General features: G+C 61.8%; 3 protein-coding genes across 5 annotated transcripts in view; 1 reads left to right on the forward strand and 2 right to left on the reverse strand.

Annotated features, from left to right (window-relative positions):
* TMEM259 (transmembrane protein 259) overlaps positions 1–2,794 on the forward strand; it is a 12,153-nt gene extending 9,359 nt beyond the window's left edge. For both annotated transcript variants that reach the window (XM_021540095.3, XM_021540094.3), the window contains exon 11: positions 386–2,794. In XM_021540095.3, the coding sequence (XP_021395770.1) occupies positions 386–1,189 (804 nt within the window). In that variant the 3' untranslated portion in view covers positions 1,190–2,794. The remainder of the gene's footprint in view (positions 1–385) is intronic.
* Positions 2,795–2,929: 135 nt separating this feature from the next.
* Positions 2,930–9,117, reverse strand: GRIN3B (glutamate ionotropic receptor NMDA type subunit 3B). 2 transcript variants are annotated; one of them, XM_085562397.1, is made up of 10 exons: positions 8,647–9,117; positions 7,287–7,885; positions 5,799–6,849; positions 5,222–5,349; positions 4,932–5,047; positions 4,655–4,806; positions 4,411–4,575; positions 4,149–4,216; positions 3,695–4,024; positions 2,930–3,317 (listed from the first exon to the last, which is right to left on the reverse strand). In XM_085562397.1, the coding sequence occupies exons 1-10, from the start codon at positions 9,100–9,102 to the stop codon at positions 3,281–3,283; spliced, it is 3,102 nt and encodes a 1,033-aa protein (XP_085418523.1). In that variant the 5' UTR covers positions 9,103–9,117; the 3' UTR covers positions 2,930–3,280. The 2 variants fall into 2 exon arrangements, with proteins under 2 accessions (XP_085418523.1, XP_031362996.1); XM_031507136.3 differs by having other exon boundaries at positions 5,222–5,367.
* Positions 9,118–10,626: 1,509 nt separating this feature from the next.
* On the reverse strand, positions 10,627–19,129 carry WDR18 (WD repeat domain 18). The gene is made up of 10 exons (XM_021540096.4): positions 18,900–19,129; positions 18,352–18,462; positions 17,029–17,162; positions 16,524–16,665; positions 15,826–15,969; positions 15,577–15,641; positions 15,350–15,474; positions 12,391–12,557; positions 11,835–11,903; positions 10,627–11,564 (listed from the first exon to the last, which is right to left on the reverse strand). Exons 1-10 carry the CDS (start codon positions 19,107–19,109, stop codon positions 11,433–11,435), a joined length of 1,299 nt encoding a protein of 432 aa, XP_021395771.1. The 5' UTR covers positions 19,110–19,129; the 3' UTR covers positions 10,627–11,432.
* Between the last annotated feature and the right edge of the window lie 1,802 nt (positions 19,130–20,931).

Consider the following 20,931-nt stretch of genomic DNA (forward strand, 5'->3'; position numbering starts at 1 on the left):
TCAGGTCTGTGCAGTGAGGATACTGGCAAGACCAGCTCCAAGCTTATGTCTGATATCCTGGATTAGGCATACCTGTTGGGTGTCTTTGGTTGTTGACCTGCTGCAGGGTGGGGACAGAGAATAGAGGATGGGCCAGAGGAATGCTGTCATCCTTCTTTTCCCAGCCTTTGAAAGGGAAGAGGGGTTGTACTCTGTTGCCTGCCTTCAGAGAGAAACTATAAAGTAGGTTGCAGTAGTCACAGTGGAAGGGATAAATCTTTCCAAACTTGCTGCTGACCTTCTGGGTGTTATAGCAGCAGGATTTTTAAGCAGAAGTTTGGTTTTCTTGGGATATCATGACCTGTGACCCAAGCCCTGGGTGACACCTTTCCCTTTCTTCCGCCAGCACTCGATGATTTACTTCTTCCACCACTACGAGCTACCAGCCATCCTGCAGCAGATCCGGATCCAGGAGATGCTGCTGCAGAACCAGCAGGTCGGGCAGGGCACCCAGACCACGCTGCAGGACAACCTCAACAACAACACCACGGCTGCCCCAGTGGAGGCCGGGGGCCGCCGCGCCCCGCTGGCCAGCGGGCCCCTGGGGGAGGGCGGCGGCCCGGCCGCCCTGAGCCCCGGCGAGGCCTCCAGCGTCATCGCCGCCGCCGCCTCCGTGGGCACCGACCTGAACTGGGTGGCCGAGACGGCCGCCATCATGACGGAGGCCTCGTTTCTGTCTGACCTGAGCACGACCCTCCTGGAGCCCGCCGTGGTGCACGAAGCCATGGCCAACGGGACCCCTCAGGAGGCAGCCACGGCCTCCGGGTTGGTCGCCCGCATCAGGGTCAGCAGCGACCACCCGGAGACGGCCATGGGCTCCATCACCATCGAGGTCACCTCGACGTCCGTGGTGGCTGCAGCAGATGCTTCCCCCGCTGCTGGGGCTGCCCCCCTTGCCCCGCTGCAGGAGGAGGTGGTCCCCAGCCCCTCCCTTCCCAAGCAGACTGAGGCTCTCGAGGGCTCAAACAGCCGAGTGAAACCCAGTGGCAAAAACTGCACGGGCAGCAGCAGCGTGGCAGAGCCCCTGCCAGCCTCGCAGGGGGACAGTGACCAGGACAGAGGTCTGGAGGACCGGGGGGAGAGCAGCCCCTGCCCAGCACCAGCAGAGAGAACGCCCAGCTCAGAGCCAAGCTCCAGGAACCTGTCCTGAGCCCTGTTGCTGTCACTCTGGACTGCCAGGAAGGCATTTGGATTTTGTTTGTTACTATTTCTCACTTCACCATCATCCTTAACCCATGGATCCCTCTGAGCAGAGCCGGAGCAGCTGGGACAGAGCAGGGCTGCTGTGACCTCCCTCCCCTAGGAAAGGCACTGGGGGGCTGTGGGAAGGATGGGGGGTTTGATTTCCTGGCCCACATGGCTCCAGGGCTCCTCTGAGGCCACAGGTGAGCCAGCTACCTGTTCCTACCCTGTCCTGCTCGTGCCCTGGCTTTTCCTTGTCCCCCAGTCCCTGGCTTTGCCCCTGCAGCTGTGTTTGCAGTCCAGGTGCTGATCCCAGGTGGGAGCTGATCTGGGACAGGCCACAGGCGTGGCAGCTTTGTGGTTTGAGTAGGAGTGGATAGAACAGGCAGTGTCTCCAGCCCCTCTGGGAGAGCCACAGGGGCAATTCATGGTCACCTTTCCTGCTCCTGAGGGGAGGAGGAGCTTTTACCTTCCCCAGGCACAAAGTCTGCTCAGGCTAGGGCACAACCAAAGCAGAAAGCTGCAGTTGAGCCCCTTTTTTCTGTCCTTAAACTTCCCTGGGTGATTGGTTGGGAGGTGGAAGGTGCTGTGTCCAGGTGGGAGCTGCCATCCCAGGAGCCATGAGTGATGCTTGGAGGGAGCTGTGCTGCAGTGGGTGTGTGGAGAGCTGTGGGGTGAGGGCAGCAGCTCTGCCCTGCACAGCTCTGCCCTGGCTGAGGCAGCCTTTCCAGTGCCTTGTCCCTCCTGGGGGACATGTCTGTGTTAAGGATCAGCCCCATCCCAGAGGAGAGAGTGGCTCCTCATGCCTGGATTGTTGCATGAGCTGGTTTAGCAAAGAACCAAAACACTAAAGCCAAGACATTTCAGCTGGTTTTCCCACGTTTCCCTGGCAGTAGAGGCGAGGCTGGCAGAACCTGACCTCTACCAAGAGGCTGTGCTGGGGGGCTGCCTGTGGGCCCCTGCAGAGGGGCCAGATCTGTGCCAGGAGGTGCTGGAAGGAGGGTTTGTACAGAGAGGTGGAGCAGAGCGAGGCAGGATGAAGCTCTGGGAGAACCATGGTGGGACAGGGCAGGGATGGGAGGTGACATGTGGGCACTTAAGCTCTTGGGGACAGCTGGGTCCCTGCACAGATGTCCTGAGTTCAGTGTTTTGCCCTATGGCTGAGCAGTGTCTGGAGTCCATCCCCTCGGAGGGCTCCGTGTGTTTCAGTGTTACCTTATCAACACGGGGGGGGCTCAGAGCCCCCTCCTCACCCCTCTGCCTTTCCCACCTGCGTGCCCCCTTTTTGTTTTTCCTTTTTACCTGGAGCAGCTGTGGTGCTGCTCGGGGGGACCCTGCTGTGACCAGCAGGTCAAATCTTGCTGCTGCCAGCACTCCTGAGAAGGGGCCTTGTGGCCAGCTGGCTCCCAGCCTCTGGAGTGCCAAGAATGACCGTAGGCTTTTCAGAGGAGTGGGTGGGAGGGCAAGGGGGGACACCAAACCAAATGATTTGTTGAATGAAGAGTAGAGTTCATTCTATTTAATTAATGTACAAAATGTGTTTGTATATAATAATAAATATTATCTCTTAACAGCTCCTGCAGCGCTGCCCCATGTCCTGCCCGCTGTGCTGGGCTGATGTGTGGGAGTCCTGGGTGCAGCGAGGTGAATGCTCAGTCCTGGGGGTGCCTCCTCCTGCCGTCCTGGGGTGTCACCATCTGTCCCCTCGCAGTGTGCAGGGGTGGTGGCAGGGCAGAGGGCCGAGCACCAGCCCTGTCCCAGCCATGCTCGGTGCTGCTGGGCAGCCTCGGTGCCAGGGAGGGGCTGCAGGGCTCCAGTCCTTCCACAGCAGCGGCATGGGGAGCTGTTCTCCTCAGGGGGCAGAGCCCTGAGCTGCAGCCCTGTGCAGCGTCTCCATCCCTCACCCTCTGCCCGAGGAAGGCTCTGGTTCTGCTCTGCAGTGGCTCTGGGATCAGCCCGGTTTTGGAGCTGGAGCTGCCTCTCCAGAGGGACGTTCTGTTCTCGGCCTGTCCTCCTGCCCCATCCGTGTGGGAGCTTCCTCTGCCTCCTCCTCCTCCTCCTAATCGCGGCCGTCCTGCGGCGGGGCTGAGCTGGGCCTGCGGAGGAAGGAGGGGAAGGGGAAGGGTTGTTCTCAGCCAGCCCTGGCTGCGTTTGGGGAAGAGGAAAAGCAGACTTGGTCTTCTTTCATCATCTTTATTTACGTGGTATAAAAACAGAGCAGGGGCTCGGGGCTGAGCTTTGTCCAGGCACTGCGGGGATCTCTCACCCCAACTCAACCCCCCAAAAAACCCCCACTGCCAGCAGAAGGGATGGGGAGAGGAGACAAGGCTCAGAGCTGGGGCAGCCCCAGGACATCCCCCCTCCCTTTTTTCCTTCCACTCCCCCTCTGAGCTCGAGGAGCGGGTTCCCTGCCCTGCCCCAGCAGAGCAGCCTGTCCTGGGGTGTTTTCGGGGGTCCCTGCCCCTCACCTCACCTCTCCTCCCGGTTTTGCTCGGTGGCCAGCGGGGCGGGCAGCGGCCGGCCGCCCTTGGCGGTGCCCAGCCCGGACACCAGCTCGCTCTTCCTCAGCAGCGCCGCCCGCAGCTGCTCCCGCATCTCCTGGATCTTCTCCTCCAGCTCCCGGAGCTCATTCTCACCGGCTGCTCTGTCCAGGGGCTGCGGCGGCCGCCCGTTCCCGGGGTGCCACGGAGGGGACCCCTCAGCCTCGGGGGGGGCTTTGTCCAGCTGGAAGCGCACCCGCCGCGCCTCCTTCCGCAGGGCGCCCCAGGGCTGCGCTGCCGCCGGCCTGGCCTGGGGCTCGCACCTGTGTGGGCAGCGCTGAATTGGGGTCTGGCTGCTCTGGGGTCCCTGCGCTGCCCCGCAGAGCTCTGGCTGTCCACAGGGAGGAGGAGGAGGAGAGCGAGGCAGGCTCCCAGTCCCAGCTGTACCTCTGCTCCAACTTCAGCTGCTGGCTCTTCCGTTCCTCCATGCCCATATTCAGAGCCCGGTGGATTTTCTGTGGAGAACATGGCAAGAGAGAGTTGGGGAGGATGGTCTGGAAGTTAACAGGGCAGGGATCAATTGGAGGGTGATGGTCTGGAGGGGATGGTTCAGGGCTTAAACGGGGGCTGGAGAAGGGGAGAGTGGTGCAATTTAAGAGGGAGCAGCAACATGGGGTTAGGGGTCTGAGAGCCCCTTCCCCGGCCGCACCTGGCTCGTGTGCAGCCAGTAGTTGAATTTCTTCTTGCGGCGGATGCGGGGCAGGACGAGGCGGTAGAAGACGTGCTCGCCCAGCGAGGTGAGGAGGGAGCCGCTCAGCCCGATGCACAGCAGCACGAACAGCCCCGAGAAGTGGTAGATGCCCATCTGCAGGGTCTGCAGGCGGCAGGGGGTGTGGGCTGGGCCGGGGGGGCTCTCAGACCCCAGAGCCCCCCAGGCCGAGCCGCCGCCGCACCTCGGTGACGGCGAAGACGCGTTTGCCACAGGGCACCATCTTGTACCACTTGTCGTGCAGGAGGTCGATGAACCCCGAGGATTTGTAGCGGCTGATGAACTCGGACACGTTGGAGGTCAGCGGCGAGTTCTGGGGAAGGCCGATGCCGTAGCCTGGCCCCGGTGAGGGTGGGGGGAGAGAGGGGCAGTGCTGGGACAGGGGATGCAGTCCCCAGTGCCCCCCCAGCCCAGTCACACACAGATAGCAGAACCCCCTTCCCAGCACAGCCCCCCCAAACCTTCGATGGCGAAGGGTTTGCCCACAGTGAGCAGTTTGCAGTCGGAGTCGATGGAGACCTCATAATCCAGCAGTGACTTGTCCATGATGAAGGCGTTGAGCTTGGCAGGCTCTGTCCTGTACCAGCATGGGAGGGATGCTCAGGGAGGGGCTGCTCCTCCTTGCCCAGCGTCCCCCCAGCCTCACATCCCTCCCAGTGGTGGGGGGATCACAGCTCCAGGTCTGGAGCAAAAGATGCCCTGGGAGGGATAAAAGGTGGGGGGAACCCCTCATGCTCTCCCTGCCCCTCACTTGAGCATGGTGACGCCGTCGGGGGTGGTGGGGACGTTGTAGCGCCGCATGTACTCGTGCATCTCGGGGAAGCTCTTCTTGATGTACTCCTCAGCACTGCTCTCCCACACTGTGCCGAAGCGGAAGCCCTGTGAGGGGTGATGGAGCTGGAAGGAGGCACCAGAACATCAGCACCCCTGGCCCCAGGAATGTGTCCCCACTCCCTGGGGATGTGCCCCCAGCCCTGAGTCCCAGGAAGGATGTCTGGGCAGCCCCAGAGGTGCAGCAGCTCTTGGGGGTGTCTGAGAAAGAGCTTTCCCCAAGAGCAGCCTCAGCTCGAACTCAGCCCACTTCCCCCTGCCCTGGAGCTGAGGCTGGAATTTAACACCAGTGGGATACACACACAAAGCTTTCTGCAGGTCTCAAAGACCCCTCCACTCTTAGGAGGGGCCAAGATGCAGGACTGGGGCTGGAGAGAAGGAGGAAGGTGCAAAAGGAAGGACAGGCAGGACACAGGACACCTTTTATCCCCCCTCAGCCTCTTCCCTGGCCTTCAGCCCTCTCCCAGCCCATCTGAAGCAGCAGGACACTTGCCCACCTTTGGGTCGTGGATGCCCGAGAGCTCCTCGAAGGTCTTGTCCCCCACCATGACAGCTGCCAGGTTGGCCGTGTAGCTGGAGAGCACCAGGAGGCAGAAGATGGCCCAGAGGTTCATGAGGAAGCGGCCGGTGCAGCACTTGGGCGTCTTGCTGGAGACGGTGCGCCCAAAGAGGATGGCGTAGCAGAGGTTGAGGGCTGAGGAGTAGGAGAAGATCTTCATGCGGTTGCGCCCGTGGGGGGTCATTCCATAGGGGCTCTTCCACTCGTAGAGGGTGAGGAAGAGTGCGGTCATGTGCAGCGCCACGAAGACGCCCACCCACATGGTCCAGTGCAGGGGCCACATGAAGGCCCCGATGGGCGACGCCGTGTCCTTGGTCCTCACCAGGATGCCCAGGCTGGTGGAGAAGAAGGGGCTGGTGAAGTCGATGACTTTGCTCCGCGCCGAGTTGATGCTGAAGGAGGTGACGGCCATGTGGGCCGTGCCACTGAGCAGGTCCCCCACCAGCCCCGTCCAGCGCCCGTTCTTCCAGGCCCCGTATTTCCCATCGCCCACGATGTAGAGCTCGAAATCAAAGGCCATGTCCTCAGCCAGCTTCTCCAGCAGGTCGATGCAGTACCCATAGCAGCATTTCTTGTACTCCCGTGGCACTGATCCGTTGCCACTGCCAATCTTCTCAAAGAGGGCGTCTAGCACGGCCGAGTCGTTTGTGCCGGGGTCCAGGCAGAGCTGCCCGGCCGGGCAGTTCCCCTCCTCATCCACCTCCCTGGTGAAGACGAAGGGGTGCTCCACCAACGTCACCACCCGCAGCCGCGTGCGGGCCCCCTCGGCCGCCTCGCCGGGGCTCCTGTGCTGCCGCTGGCTCTGCCATGCCACCTCCTCCAGCTCCAGCTTGCCGTGGCTCCAGGTGCCCACTGTCATCCAGGTGGGGACCCCCTGCGAGTCCCTGCGCAGGCTCCAGATGCGGAACTGCTGCTCTGGCCTCACCAGTGCTGTGTTCTCCACACGCACCAGCCCCGTCCGGCCGTGGAAGGACGTGTTGGCCAGGAAGCTGCCAAGGAAAAGGTTTCACTGCTCCAGTGTTCAGGGTCAGCTGGGACCAAGGGATGAGGCTGGGAGCAGGGAGCGGGATGTGCCTGACCCAGGCAGGGACAAGGTCAAGGAGGAGCAGCAGGATCCGGCCCTGCTGCACTGCCCTGCAGCTCGCTGTGCTGCCAGGGCCAAGTTATTAATATTTATAGAGTGACCGTGCTCGGGCAGTGTTAAGGAGATCTGAAGTGACATGTCCCCCCTGTGCAGTGCTAGCCATGTCCTCAGGGTCTGAGCCCCATGGTGGTGGCTGCACACACTGGGGACAGCACTGTGCTGAGCCCAGGGCTCTCCTGCTCAGCCCTTACCCCATCCCGGGTCTGGGGCAGAACCCTCCCATGCACCCCAATACCACAGAGCCAGGATGGGGGGAAAGAGGAGCCCCCAGCACCCCCTTACCGAGCAAGGAAGAGCCCCGGGGACTCGCCGCCTGCCCGGTGCCTCTCATTGCAGTTGCCAGTGGTCTGCAGCTGTGTGGGGTCAGGGAGGCCGCGGGCAGCGTGGGCAATGGCCTGGGACACCAGTCCCACCATGTCCTGCACGAAGAGCTCCAGCGGTGGCCGGCTCACCTCCCCAAAGGCCAGCAGCCCCGGGGGCAGGCCCTCGGTCTGCAGCTCGCTGGTGCTGAGCGGGAAGCCCAGCATCCAGTGGAGCTCCTGCGGTGGCAGCCCCAGCTCCTCGGCCGCCCGGAAGATGAGTCGAGCACGGTGCAGGTCACAGCCCAGCATCAGCACCGGGCTGGAGAGGGTCCTGACACGGTCCCCGTGCTGCTGCAGGTAGCGGGTGGCCCTGGGCTCATCCAGGTAGCCCAGGTCCAGGACAGTGCGGAGGAAGAGCTGGGAACGCTGGGCCCAGAGGTCGAGGAAGCCGTCGATGTCCCAGGGGTGGCAGAGCACCAGGCTGCTCTCCTGCCAGTCGTTGGCCTGCAGGACGCTCACCAGCACATCCACCAGCATCTCTGGGGAGCTCTGGCGGTCCATGTGGAAGTGGAAGGGGCTCTGCCAACACACAAGGGTCGTGGCTGTGCCTTCACCCGTGGGAAGAGCCCAGAGGCAGCGCTAGACATGGATCCACCTGCCCTGAGGTCATCCCACACTCCCTGCCCATCCCCTGCTCAGTTCCTGTCTGGGATCCACTGCCAGGACACATCCCAGAGCCCTTCGGAGACAGAATGGAGTGGGGACTGGGGCTGAGGGCTGCAGAGCTTCCAGAGGAGCCAGGGAATTTACCTTGGAGTGAAAGCTGGAATTGGGTCTGGGATAGAGCTGGGCAAGGGGCCAGGAGAGAGCTGAGATGGGAGCTGGGATAGAGCCAGGGTAGGGCTGGAATGAGGGCCAAGAGGGGGCTGGAATGGGAGACAGAGAGCCAGGATGGGGCACAGGGTGAGGCTGGGGTAGAGGCAGGATGGAGGAGGGAATGAGAATGGGATGGACCGGGGTGGGAGAGAAGACAGAGGGAGAACAAGAGTCGGGATGGAGCCCGGAGGTAGTCGGGATGCAGCAAGGATGAATGGTTGGGATTCAGAATTGGAGCTGGAATCGGAGCCGGGATCGGTGGCAGGTCCGACCCGGGAGCAGGACCCGCGGAACGGAGGCAGTCTGGAGTCCAGACGGGGATCGAGATAGAGCTGGTACGGATCCGGGACGGGGATCAGGACAGGAGCACGGACGGAGCCGGGACGGGAGCAAGGACGGAGCCGGCGAGCAGGGACGGGAGCGGGGACGGGCGGTGCGTGCAGTGCCGGCGCTGCGGGTCTCACCTGCGCTCGGAAAGGCAGCGGCCAGCGGGTGTCCAGGATGCTGACGAAGGGGACCTGGAGGGCGGCGGCGAGGAAGTCGAGCTGGAGCAGCTCCCGGCGGGAGCGGGGCAGCGCCAGGACGGCGGCCACGCCGCGCCCCGCCAGCGCCCCGCACAGCCACCGCGCCAGCGAGCCGGGGTCCCGCGCCGCCGGGCCGCCCCCCACCACCTCCAGGCTGAGGTTGTGGGGCAGCGTCACCTCCCCGGGGCCGGTACCGGTACCGGCGGCTCGGGCCAGCGCGGCGCGGAGCCGGGCGCGGGCGGGCGCGGGCGGCAGCAGCGCTGCGAGGCGCACGGTGGGTCCGGGGCTGGGGCCGAGGCCGGGGCCGGTGGGGGCCGGGACGCGGCAGGGGTGCGGGTGTCCCCCCGCCGCCCCCAGAGCCGCCGCCAGCAGCCAGAGCGCCCGCAGCCCCGCCATGCACCCCGCACCGGCCCCGCCGCTCCGCGCTCCGCCGGGGACGGCTCCGGCTGCGGGCAGGGCCGGTCCCGCCGGGGCGCCCCTCCGCGGGTAGCGCCGAGGCCCCGCAGCCCCCGGTGCGCGGCGGGTCACGCCGGACCCGGCCCACGCAGCGCCGGACCCGCCCGCAGCCGCCCCGTCCACGCCCACGCAGAGCGCGGGTCCCCCCCTCCCCGCACCCCACCCCGCGGTGCTGCCACCCGGGGTCCCCGCTGAGCCCGGGCTGGTCCCGGCTACCTCCGGATCACTGGGATCTTCCTCCTCTTCCTCCTCTTCCTCCTCTTCTTCCTCTTCATCCGCCTCCTCCGGCCCCCGACCAAAAGCCCCTCGGGTCGGTGCCGAGCCGCGAACTGCCGCCTCCATCCCGGTAAAGCTCCCACCGCGACCCGTCTATCCCTCCTCGATCTCCTTCAATATCGGGGGGTCCCGAGGCCGAGCGATTCCTTCTGCCGCATGGGGAAGGGGAGAAGGGCAGCAGCGGCGCAGCCTTCCTCTGCTGGGGAGGGGATGTGGGGTCACCCTCCTCATCCTCAGCAAGGGCCCCCGCCACCAGCACACAAACACCAGCAACCGGGGCCGGGGCCACGCTAAATTAATAAGGAAAAATGAAGGATGGAGCCAAAATCCATCTGGCAAAAACTATCAATTCATGTAATATCGATAAATGTAATGAGTCACAGCTACTGAATTCTCCTGCGGAGCCGGACCTGCAGGGAGAGCAGCTCAAATCCTGCCAGAGCACGGGGGGTCATGGGGGGCTGCATTCCCCCTGACCACGGGGCTCCTGGCAGCTCCTCCTCACAGGGAAAAACACAGCACAGCCCCCACTGTCCACACAGGAGGGGCAGCAGGGTCTTGGGATGATAAAACCCTCTCAAACAGCAGGTACAGCACAGGGAGGCTCTCGGGGAGACCCCATCCTCCCTTCTGCTCTAGGGGCAACACCCCAACAGGAACCCCACCGGGGATGTCTGGGATGACTGGGAGGGAGCACTGGGGTCTGGGCTTGGCAGGGGCTGCATCCCTGGGGTCTCAGAGGGCTCCCTGCAGCAGGGATGTGCCCCCACCACCACCCCTGGCTCTGGGTGACTGTCCCTGCTGCAGCTGATGAATGTTGATCCAAAACGTTGGGAGGAAGAGGAAGAGCAGGAGAGAGAGGCAAAGAACAGCTCCAGTGATTAAGCTAAAAGCATCTTCTCGGGAACTGGCGGGAGCTGGGGATGCTCAGGTTTTAAAATGCACTTTAAATTATCTGCACTTGGTGCACTGAACGGGGAGGGGGGGGGATGACACAGAGGGATGTCCAGGGGACACCTCAGCACCCTGTAGGGACAGGGAAGGACCCTCGGGGTGAAGGCAACTGGGCAGTTTGGGGATAAGGAAGCACTTTCCCACTCCCAGCAGGCAGCCCAGGGATGCAGTGATAGGTAGTCGAGGTCTGTGGCCATGAAAGGGTTGTTAAAGAAACCAACTCGGGCATCTTTCACTATAAAAACCAAATCTTTTATGTAAAAAATAAACCTAAACAAAACCCACAACCCCCGCTGCCATGCTGTGACAATACAAAAGGCCGAGTCCCCAAACACCGTGAAAACAGAGTCGTTGGATCCAAATATATATAAACTGTTGACTGACGAGATTGGAAATAGCACCTTGCTGGTCCCCCTGCCCCTCCCAAGAGTGACCCTGTGCCCCAAAACCACCACCTGTGCTCCAAGTCCAGGGACTCCAACCTGCCAGACAGAGGAGGAGCCACATCCTCAGCCCTGGTAGCCAGGGACCCCCAACGTGTTGCAGCAGCCCCCACTGCACCCCCGGAGCAGGAGCCACTCAGCCCCTGCTGTGCAGAGCGTGGGGTCCGGTGGCACTGAGCAGCAATCCCCAGGACAGAGTGGGCAGAAGGGGGTCTCCAAAATCCAATCTCAAACCGGTATTGAGAGAAAAAAAACACTTTTCTGTCTGCACTGCAGGGTCAAGTAACGAAAAGAAACAAAAAAAAAGGGGCAGGGGAAGAAACGGGCAATGAGCAGGAGCTGCATCCTGAGCCCTCCCAGGAGCCGGCGACGCTCCTCCTGCAGCGGCCCCGAGTCGGAGTGTGCTGTCCCTGTGCTGTCCCCTCGCGGTCCCCGCGCCGGTCTCAGCCCCGTGTCACGGAGCAGGCGGCGTGTGCCGGGGCAGGGGAAGGTGAGCCGGGTGCTCGCAGCCGGCTGGGCGGTGCCCGAGGGCGGGCGGGTCTTCCCCAGGAGCCGGACAGGGAGAGGCGGAGGGGTGCGAGGGCGGGGGGAGCCTCCTCACTTGGCTGGTTTGGTGATGATGCGAGTGGAGAAGTCAAAGAGGTCCTTGTTGATTTTCCGGAGGTTGCTCACCTCCTCCTCCAGCTCGCTCACCTGGATCGTCAGGTGCTCCTGGTCTCCCACCAGGTTCTGTGACACGAAAACACAACAGACAAGTGTCAGGGCCTCAGCTCTGACAGGCACAGGCTGCTGCTCCCTCTCCAGCAGTAAACACCAAACCCTTTGGTCCCTCCCTCCTCTTTCTCCTCGAAGTGCAGCCCCTCCTGCCCATATCACCAGCAGATTTCAGAGCTCTTTTCCCCTGTTCCCGTGTCCCAACTTGCTCATGAGTCAGATCAGCTGACAAGGATTCCCCTCAAGGGGTCAGTACCCAATTCCCAGGCTGGGAGCAGCTCTCACCTTTTCCCTCGTCGAGTACATCTGCGAGTACATCCTCTCTGCCTTCTCCAGGTAGCTCTGCCCAGGCTCCTGCAGGGACCAGAATGGAGGGGTTGGTAGAGCAGACACAGACCCTCTCCCCATGGCCCTGGACTGGGTGATCCATCCTGCTGTCCCCTCTGTCAGGCAAACAGCCCCTTGGCCTGCTGCCAAAGCCAACAGGGAGCTCATCCATCAGCTCTGGCAGGACTGTCACTGTCACTCGCCCAGAAGCAGACGCTGGCAGAGGGGAGCAGCTCTAGGACCACTGGCAGAGAGGCTGGGATGGGCAGGACACTGACGGTGTGTGACCCTCCCTGCCTGGAGACAGCCATGCCAGGACCAAGGAAATGGTGGGACAGCAGAGCCAGCCCATCACGCTGCAGCACGGGGCTGGGAGGACAAATGACTGCAGCAGCCAGGATGGGGAGGAAGCAGGAGCAGAACGGGTTTCACCAGCTGGAGGAGAAGCTTTGCTCCAGCACAACCCCTCCCTGATGTCTGTCCCCCCTCCCCAGCTGCCCACTGCCCCCAGCACCTGCTGGTGCAGCCCCAGGCGCAGCGTCACCCCCTCGGCGCCCGGCTCGTCGCTGCTCTCGGTGCCGTGCAGGTGCCTGCTGAACTTGGGCAGGGGCACGCTGGGCTTCCCGTCGGGGTTGAACATGTTGGCAGGCGCCAGCACGATGAAGGCGTTTGTCACCGGACCTGTGGGGGGACAGAGGGGACAGGTCAGGCTGGACCCTGGTGGGTTTGAGAGGCTTCGGGCAGCCCTGAGAACAGCGTGGATGACCCTGGCACAGGCAGTGGCCAGGATTCTCCACCCGCCCCAGCAGCTCTCCCTGCCCGGTGCTGCAGCTCTCCCCGGCCTCCCCCACCCCGAGCTGCCATCCATCAGCAGCTCCGTGCTGCCACGATCCATGGCAGCGCCGATGAGCGCGTTAATTACTGCACTGTGTTAATTACTGTGCTTACCCACGGCTGCTGCCGCCCCCTCCCAGCTCCTGCTCGCTCCCACCGCTGTCCCCCACGCCCTGTCAGGCACAGCAGCCCCCAGCCCCCCTCCAGCAGGCAGAGCAGCTCGGCCACCACTGCCACAGCCCGACCATCAACTTCCCCTGGCCAAAGGTAAAGTGAAGATGGTCCACATGCCCCTAAGAGGGGCTGCCAGTGCTGTGGAGAAGGGTGCAGGGTGAGGAAGGGGACATGGCGGGGCCTAGGGAGGCTCAGAGCTGCTGGAGGATTTTGGTCTCTGCAGAGCAGCCAGACACAAGCAGCTCTGACATGGATGAGGGCTCTGTCATCAGAGCCTGATCCTAAATCTGATCCTCCCAGGATTCAAGGTTGGGTCCCACCAGCAGAGCAGCAGCTCTGCTGAGTGCCTGGCCCCAAAGCTGTTCTGGGCCAACTCTGATGGCTTCACTCCCTCCTTAAAGACCAGATGATTGTGCTCCTGAAGAAGTGCCCATCAGTGAGACTCCCACTGCACTGGCAGCTCATGGAGCAGCTCAAGAGGAGAGGTGGAGAGGAGAAAATTGAAGGAGTGAACCCAGAGCTCCCCAAGCCTGGTCACCACCCGGACACAGCCCCCACAGCCACTCTGGGGCCCCAGTGCAGATGCAGGTCCTGTACCCCATCACCTTGCCCCAAGGCCTGGGGCAGCAGGCAGTGAGTGACCCTGGGCCAGCCTGGGCATGAAGACCAGGCTCAGCTGGGGGGAAACAAATAACCCAGCTTCCAAGAGAGAGCTGCCAGCAGCACACAGCAGCCAGAGCATCCCGGAATGGCCTTGCAAGGGAAGTCCTTGGGGATAGTCTGTGCCATGCTGTGTTTGCAGAGACAAGGATGGAGCTCAGGTGACAGGATGGGAATTGAGGCCTGGAGGGATTTGGGGGCAGTGCTGGCTCCCAGTCTCATCCCACAGGTTTCCTGCTCCACCCTGGGGTGATGCCAGCCACACAGAGTGACCAGGAGCAGCCCTGCCTCGCCAGCACTGCCACAGCTCATTACCCAGGAGCAGCAGCCTGACTTCGCAAAGTCCACCCACTCTGCCCCTGCCAAGGACAAGCCACCCTTGGTGACACAGCCCCCTGCACCCAGTCTGCTTGCCTGGCCCCGAGCCACACTCCAGCTCCTTGGATTTATCTGCAGCAGTGTTGAGGGGAGGGCAGGGGGTCCTGTGTGCCCCCAGCCATCCCTGAGCCTGGCAGAGGGACCGTGCTGTCCTGAGGACACCGGGCCAGAGGCTGCTGTCACATCACCATGTCAGAGCCCTGTCACCTCTGCCTTGCACAGGGAGCAGGAGGTACTGCAGGGGCAGCAGGGACAGACCTTGCTGGGGGGCTCATGCCTCAGCGCAGAGAGGCCAAGGGGGGACAGGGATCCACAGAGAGAGGGCTGGGTTGGGGCAGCAGATTCCCCCACACTGGGAGGCTGCAGGGCCCCATGGGGACTCCAGACCCAAGGCACAGCTTGAGGGTGCTGGACTCTCAGCCTATTCCTGAGCACACACAGTCGTGCCAGTGCCGAGGCTGCCAGGGAAACCAAATCCCTGCCCACAGACAGCAGAGAGCCAGCAGAGACTGCAGAGCACCCACAGCTTGGGGTCAGCCTGGTCCTGCTCCTCCTGGGAAGAGCCTGGTTTGTCCATTCCTCCTGCAGCCTCAGGAGGACTCCAGTGCCCGGCTCAGAGCCAAAGCCTGGCCCCCCCTCCTCGGATGACTCACAGCTCCATTTGGTCTGTTTTCACCCTCTAGTGCCAGCGGCGCCAGGCTGGATGGACGCTGCAGTAGGTCCCAATTAGGGATGGTGCTTGGCAGCCAAAGGGAAGAGGAAAAGGGTCTGCAGGCAGCCTGGCTTCCAGAAACTGCCCTGAGCAGCAGCTCAAGCACCACAGAGGAACAGGGACTGGCTGTCCCCACCATCACCTTTGGGAGGGGTTTGGGCCATGCCCAAGGCAGCCCCACTGGTCACTGCAGCACCAGGGGAGAGAAACCACCACAGCTGGGGGAGGAACAGAGTTAACAACAGGAGAGGTAAATCCCCCACTGCTCTGAGGTAGCTGAGGCACCCAACTGCTGCTCCTGCAATTTACTGGAGCCATCAGACTGAAATCCCAGACAGCTGCTCATATGGGATTCACTTCAGGCCCCATGAGCTCACGGGCACTCACTGCCGGGGTCACAGAGCTGTCTCCCCTCCAGACACAGCTGGGGTGCATGTGGGGTGACTGCTCCCTTGGGAAAACAAGGAGGAGGATCCCATGTGGCCTCAGCGACAGGGTGAAATCCATGACTCACTCCTGACAGTGCACAGGGGGTTGTTAACACACGGGACAAGGTCAGGCACCACTCCAGACAGCCGAGGAGGCTCCCTCCAACGCCTCTGCCCTTCCCAGGGCGTGAAGCGAGGGGCAGAAACACACCTGGAGTGCCCAGGGCAGTACAGGTGAGACACTGGGCCTCTGGCAGTGAGGATCCAGGAGATAAGGACATTCCTACCTTTGTGATTCATCGTCTTCAGGCACTGCTTGCTCTGGATGTCCCACAGCCGGACAGTTTCATCATGAGAGCCCGAGAGCAGGAGGCTGCCATCTGTGGAGACCGACAGACACGTCACCTGGTTCCTGGAATGGGGAAGAGGATGTTTAAACTCAGGATGACCCCAGGACTGCCAGAAGCTGGTGAGGTGGGCAGATGGTGGCTGGCAGGTAGGTCTGGTTCCTCACCTGTGCCCTTTAAAGACCTTCCCGTTCTCCCGCTCTGTCTGGAAGGTCCGGTCTCTCTGAACTGGCTGCAGAAATGAAGGAAAGAAGGGAAAGGGGTTAAAATTCAGGAAGGCTGAATGCAGCAGGTTCATCACCATGTGTAGAGGGGGCAGAGGAGACACAGGGGAACCTGTGCCCTGGCAGGTCACAGCAGTCCCAGCAGGGAGGTGACAGTGGCTCGGGGTGACACCTGCAGCCCCACACACTCACCCAGGCACAGAGGTCGACCTGGAAGATGGACCCGTCCATGCCCCCGCAGAACATGTGGTACTCAGAGAGGTCCAGAGTCACAGCCATGATCCCCACGTCGAAAAGCACAGAAAGCAGGAGCTCCCCAGATGAGATTTCCCAGAGCTGGAGTGAGAGGGGACAGGAGAATCAGGGGTGAGAATGTTAATGGCAGGACTGGAGGAACACTGACATCCTGGAATCCCACACCAGCATGTCCTCCTGGCTGTGGCTGGGAAACTGAGTCCAAGGCAGAACCAAGGCAGAATCCAGGATCAGCCTTCTCTGTGAGCAGGAGAGAAGTTTCCCAGGCAGTTTCAAAACAGCTTTGAACCCTCTCTGAGGCCATCCTGCCCCCAGGGCATCCCCTGCCCCACAGACTCCAACCTGCTCCACTCCCTGTGGACATCAGCAATGGAAAATGGAGGAACTGACCCCGACATTCCCAGGACAACAGGGACTGCAGCAGTCCAGCCTGGGGGCAGGTGCAGAGAAACTGCTGTTGGAGAGGCAGAGCCCGGGTCTGGCAGCTCTGAGTCATTGCAGAGACAGCCAAGAAATTAAGCCACTGCAACTCGGCAAAACTTCGGGACAGCTTGGGGACAGGGACAGCTTCCTGCTACATGGCAGGAGCCCGGCTGTGACCCCACAGGGTCTGGCACCTCCGAAATGAGCCTCACCTTGGCTGTCTGGTCGAGGGAGGCGGTGGCAGCCCGTGCCAGGGGCCCTCCGAAGCCGCAGCACAGGTCGGTGATGGGGAGGCTGTGCCGGGACCAGACGTGCCGGGGGTCAGGGATCTGGGAGGGCTCTGCCTGCAACACGCTGTGGGGAGAGCAGAGACAGGCAGGTCAGCCAGGATAGAGCCCCTTGGGGAGCTGGGCCAGGCTCTGAGCTCACTGGGAATGCCTCTCCTGGCTGCAGGGGCCAAGTGGGACACGGGAGCTGCTGGCAGCCATGGCACACAGATACCAAGGCTGAGATCCCAAAGGGACAAAGACCCTGGGTAAAGGGCACAGTTCCCTCTGTGTCACCCAAGGAAAGAAATCAGAACCATTTGCTTGTTCCCAAGAAGCCCAGGTGAGACCCCAAGGAAAGGCTCCCTCCCCGCAAGGAGAGCACAGACACAGCTGTGGGCTTTAAGGGATCTCCTGCTCCAAAATCCCTGTGCCCCCCAGCCCCCCTTACTTGTAGAGGTTCCACACCAGGGCCAGGCAGTCCTTGGCCCCTGAGAGGAAGTGGCTGCTGTCGTCGGTGAAGCAGAGGCACGTGAGGTCCTGGTAGTGTCGGTTCAGGATGGCGAGGAGGTTCCCGTTGGACACCTGAGTGAGGGGAAGGACAGCAGGGGGTCAAGGATGAAATTCAGGCAGTGGAAGAGGTGCTGGCACATTAACTCTGGAACACAGTGATGCCAGAGCTGCTCCTCTGGTCAAGTCATAAGTGTGCAATAAAGATTTGTTGGTCACTCTTAATATTCATATTACTTTGGTGGATTCTTCCCTCCTCCCACGGGTCCTCAGGAGGTGGCAGTGGGGTTATGAGAGCTGCAGGACACCCCAGGGGGTGGCTCGTGGTCCTGGGCCAGCAGAGGCTTTAGGGTGGACAAGGAATTCCCCAAGCCTGGAGCATTTATTATTAAAAGGCAACACTGCAGATGGGGAGGAACCAATAAGAGAAAAAACTTCAAATAAAATAAGAGTCTGGTTCTTCCCATGGTCTGAATTATACCAAAAAAATCAATCCAAACCTCAATTCAAGGGGTTTCACAGACAGCACAAACCCAGCCCTAGGGGCTGGTTCCAGCTCCATGATGGTTTCCAGGGAGCCTCTCCAACGTGCCAGAGGGACAGTGCCATGCTCTGGAACACATCTGTGGGTGACAGGAGCTGGAGCAGGGCCCAGCTTGGAGCATCACAGGCAGCAGCTCCCACTGCAAGCTCAGCCTCAGCGTTTTTTTTCCAGCTACAAGCACATTGGTACAAACAAACCCTGATGGGTTCAGGTAGAGCCACTCACACCATGAGGCTCAAACCTCCCCTGGCACAGGGAGCTCTCCAGGTGAAGCATCCTGGGGTTTAATCCGCGGCTCAGGACAAGATACTGCTTATATTTGCTCATTGGTGTGCTGGGAACGCAGCGTAATCCCAAATTAATCCAGCAGTAATTAACCAGCAGGACAATGAGGAGAGGCTGGCACCCTGGGCACACACAAATACGCAGCTGAAACGTGGGAGAATCACCGAAGGAAAACCAGGTGCTGTGCTGCTGCCTTGTAGGAGCAATACCCAACCCTTGAGGCATCAGAGATGCTTGGAAAGAGGAGAAGCAAGCAGAGTGAAGCCTCTCCCTGAATTCCTCCCACTCCTACTTCAATGAGTGGGTTGCGGGCAGCACAACCTTTGCGTGCTGTGGCACCCCAGGATCAGGATTCACAGACATCTGGGGGATGGGGACACCCCTGAGTGTGCAGGGTGTGAGTCTGCGTGGCCCCGGTGCCCCAGCTCCCCGTACCTCCCACAGGTAGATGCTCTCGGCGACGCCCGCCAGGACGTAGAGCCCGTTGGGAGAGGCAGTCAGGCAGGTCACAGGCCCGGGACAGATGATCTTCTGCTGCAGCTGGTCCTGGCACGGACAGAGCACAGCGAGGGCTCACACGGGGCAAGGGGCTGCGAGCAGGGGGTGTCTCTGCGAACAGAGGGATGGGGGGCACCTGCCCGTGGTGGTGGGGTCGGAATGGAGGGAGGGGAGGTCTGAGGGTCCAGAGAGGGGCCATGGGGGGTCTCTGCAGAGAACTCGGCCATGAAGGGGTGTCTGAGCACAGAGCAGAGTCTCCACGCAAAGAAGGGCTACGGGGGGTCTTTGTGGAGAGAGGGGCTATGGGGAGCTCTGACACGGATTTGGGGGGGCTCTGCGGGCGGAGCGGCTCCTCATCGCAGGGCCGGGGGGTCCGCGGGGAGAGCGGCCCCGTCACATCCCGCACAGGGCCCGGAGTCCCCCCGTGTGAGGCCAGGGCCGTCCCGCGAGCCGCGGCCGCCCGGGCCCGCCCGCCGCGCCGGTACCTTCCTCTGGAGCTCCCAGACGTTGATGTAGCTCTTGCCGAGCTGGGCCCCCAGCAGGTGCTCGCCGCCCAGCAGCGCCAACCCGCGCGGGCCGCTGTTGCCGCCGCGGTAGCCGGGCAGGGCCGAGCCCGAGTGCAGCTCCCAGACCGAGCAGTTGCACAGCGGCCCCGCCGCGTCCGACACCAGCGCCACCTCCATGGGCGCCGCCATCTTCGCGGTCCGCCAGGGCCACAGAGAGCGCGGCCGCGGCCCAGAGCGCCGCCCCCCGCGCGGCGCCCGCCAATCAGCAGCGGCGCCGCCGCGGCCCAGAGCGCCGCCCCCGCGCGGCGCCCGCCAATCAGCAGCGGCGCCGCCGCGGCCCAGAGCACCGCCCCCGCGCGGCGCCCACCAATCAGCAGCGGCGCCGCCGCGGCCCAGAGCACCGCCCCCGCGCGGCGCCCGCCAATCAGCAGCGGCGCCGCCGCGGCCCAGAGCGCCGCCCCCGCGCGGCGCCCGCCAATCAGCAGCGGCGCCGCCGCGGCCGCGCGGGGCGGGCGCTGCGCGCGCGGCAGGAAGCTCAGCAGGGCCCGCCCCGCTCGGGGCTGGATGGGTGACCCGGGACGGCGTGTGCGCCACGGGGGACCCCATGGACTCCGCGCAGGTTTGTGGGTGCCCGGTGGATACCCCATAACCATGGGTTATGGCTTATGTCCCCACAGGGCTGTGGGGGCACTCTGGACATCCCAGAGATTTGTGGGGACCCCATGAGCGCCCCACAAAACTAAGGGTTTTCCTAATCCTATGGATACCCCATAGGTTTGTGGGCATCCTATGGATACCCCATAACCCCGGGGACCCCCACAGGGCTGTGGGTGCCCTGTGGATACCCCATAACCATGGGGGGGGTCCCCACAGGGCTGTGGGGACACTCTGGACATCCCAGAGATTTGTGGGGGACCCCATGAGCGCCCCACAAAACTAAGGGTACTCCAGACACTTCCCAATCCTATGGACACCCCACAGGTTTGTGGGCACCCTATGGATACCCCATAACCCCGGGGACCCCCACAGGGCTGTGGGGACCCTCTGGACATCCCAGAGATTTGTGGGGACAACGCAGAGCTTTGTGGGCACCCCATGTGCGCCCCACAAAACTTAAGGGTTTTCCTAATCCTATGGACACCCCACAGGTTTGTGGGCACCCTATGGATACGCCAAAACCTTGGGGACCCCCACAGAGCTGTGGGGACCCTCTGGACATCTCAGAGCTTCATGGGAACTCCATGAGCACCCCACAAAACTAAGGGTGCCCCGGATACCTCCCAATCCTATGGACACCCCACAGCCTTGTGAGCACCCTATGGATACCCCCAAAACCCTACAGATACCACACGGACACCCCACAGCTTTGTGAGAGCCCCATGAGCACCCCACAAAACGAAGGGTGCCCTTGGGTACCTCCCAAACCTATGGACACTCCACATCCCTGTGGATACCCCATAACCATGGAGAAGCCCCCCACAGCCCTGTGGGGGACCCTCTGGACATCCCAGAGCTTTCTGGGGACCCCATGAGCACCCCACAAAACGAAGGGTGCCCTTGGGTACCTCCCACTCCTATGGACACCCCACAATCCTACAGGCACCCCACAGTTAAGGGGGAACCCCATGAGCACCCTGCCCTTGGACACCCCACAGCCCTATGGGGACCCCATGCACATCTCATAATCCTATCATCACCCTATAAATCCACTCGTGTCCCACAGGAAATCCTATGGAAACCCCACAGCCCTGTGAGGACAAAAAAAACCCAAACAACACAACTTTTTTTTTTTTTTTTTTAATATTTCTTCACTTTACAGGGTTACAATTGTCTTAAATATTCTGACGTTTAAATACAATCTGTATAATAATGTTATTATAAAATGTAAACTTTCAGTGTTTTTTTAAGTTTATTTTCTCTTTTTTTTTTAATTTTTAAATTTTTTTTTTTTAATAATAATCAAAAAGTCTCAATACCTGAATGTTTTGCAAAACTGAAATCTTTCACTGGG

The sequence above is a fragment of the Lonchura striata genome, chromosome 28 (genome assembly GCF_050655825.1).
Source record: "Lonchura striata isolate lonStrDom1 chromosome 28, ASM5065582v1, whole genome shotgun sequence".
NCBI lineage: Eukaryota > Metazoa > Chordata > Aves > Passeriformes > Estrildidae > Lonchura > Lonchura striata.

Bases quoted from the DNA above. Each gene is read 5' to 3' on its own strand.
- GRIN3B (XM_031507136.3), bottom strand. From the start codon at position 9,102: ATGGCGGGGCTGCGGGCGCTCTGGCTGCTGGCGGCGGCTCTGGGGGCG. The intron at 4,576-4,654 runs GTGCGGCGGCGG...TGCCGCCTGCAG, and splicing joins GCGTCTTCGCCGTCACCGAG to ACCCTGCAGATGGGCATCTA. The intron at 4,025-4,148 runs GTACAGCTGGGA...CTGCCCACACAG, and splicing joins CAGCTGAAGTTGGAGCAGAG to GTGCGAGCCCCAGGCCAGGC.
- WDR18 (XM_021540096.4), bottom strand. From the start codon at position 19,109: ATGGCGGCGCCCATGGAGGTGGCGCTGGTGTCGGACGCGGCGGGGCCG. The intron at 15,475-15,576 runs GTGAGGAACCAG...TCCCCATTCCAG, and splicing joins AAGGTCTTTAAAGGGCACAG to GAACCAGGTGACGTGTCTGT. The intron at 11,565-11,834 runs GTGAGAGCTGCT...TTCGTGTCACAG, and splicing joins TGTACTCGACGAGGGAAAAG to AACCTGGTGGGAGACCAGGA.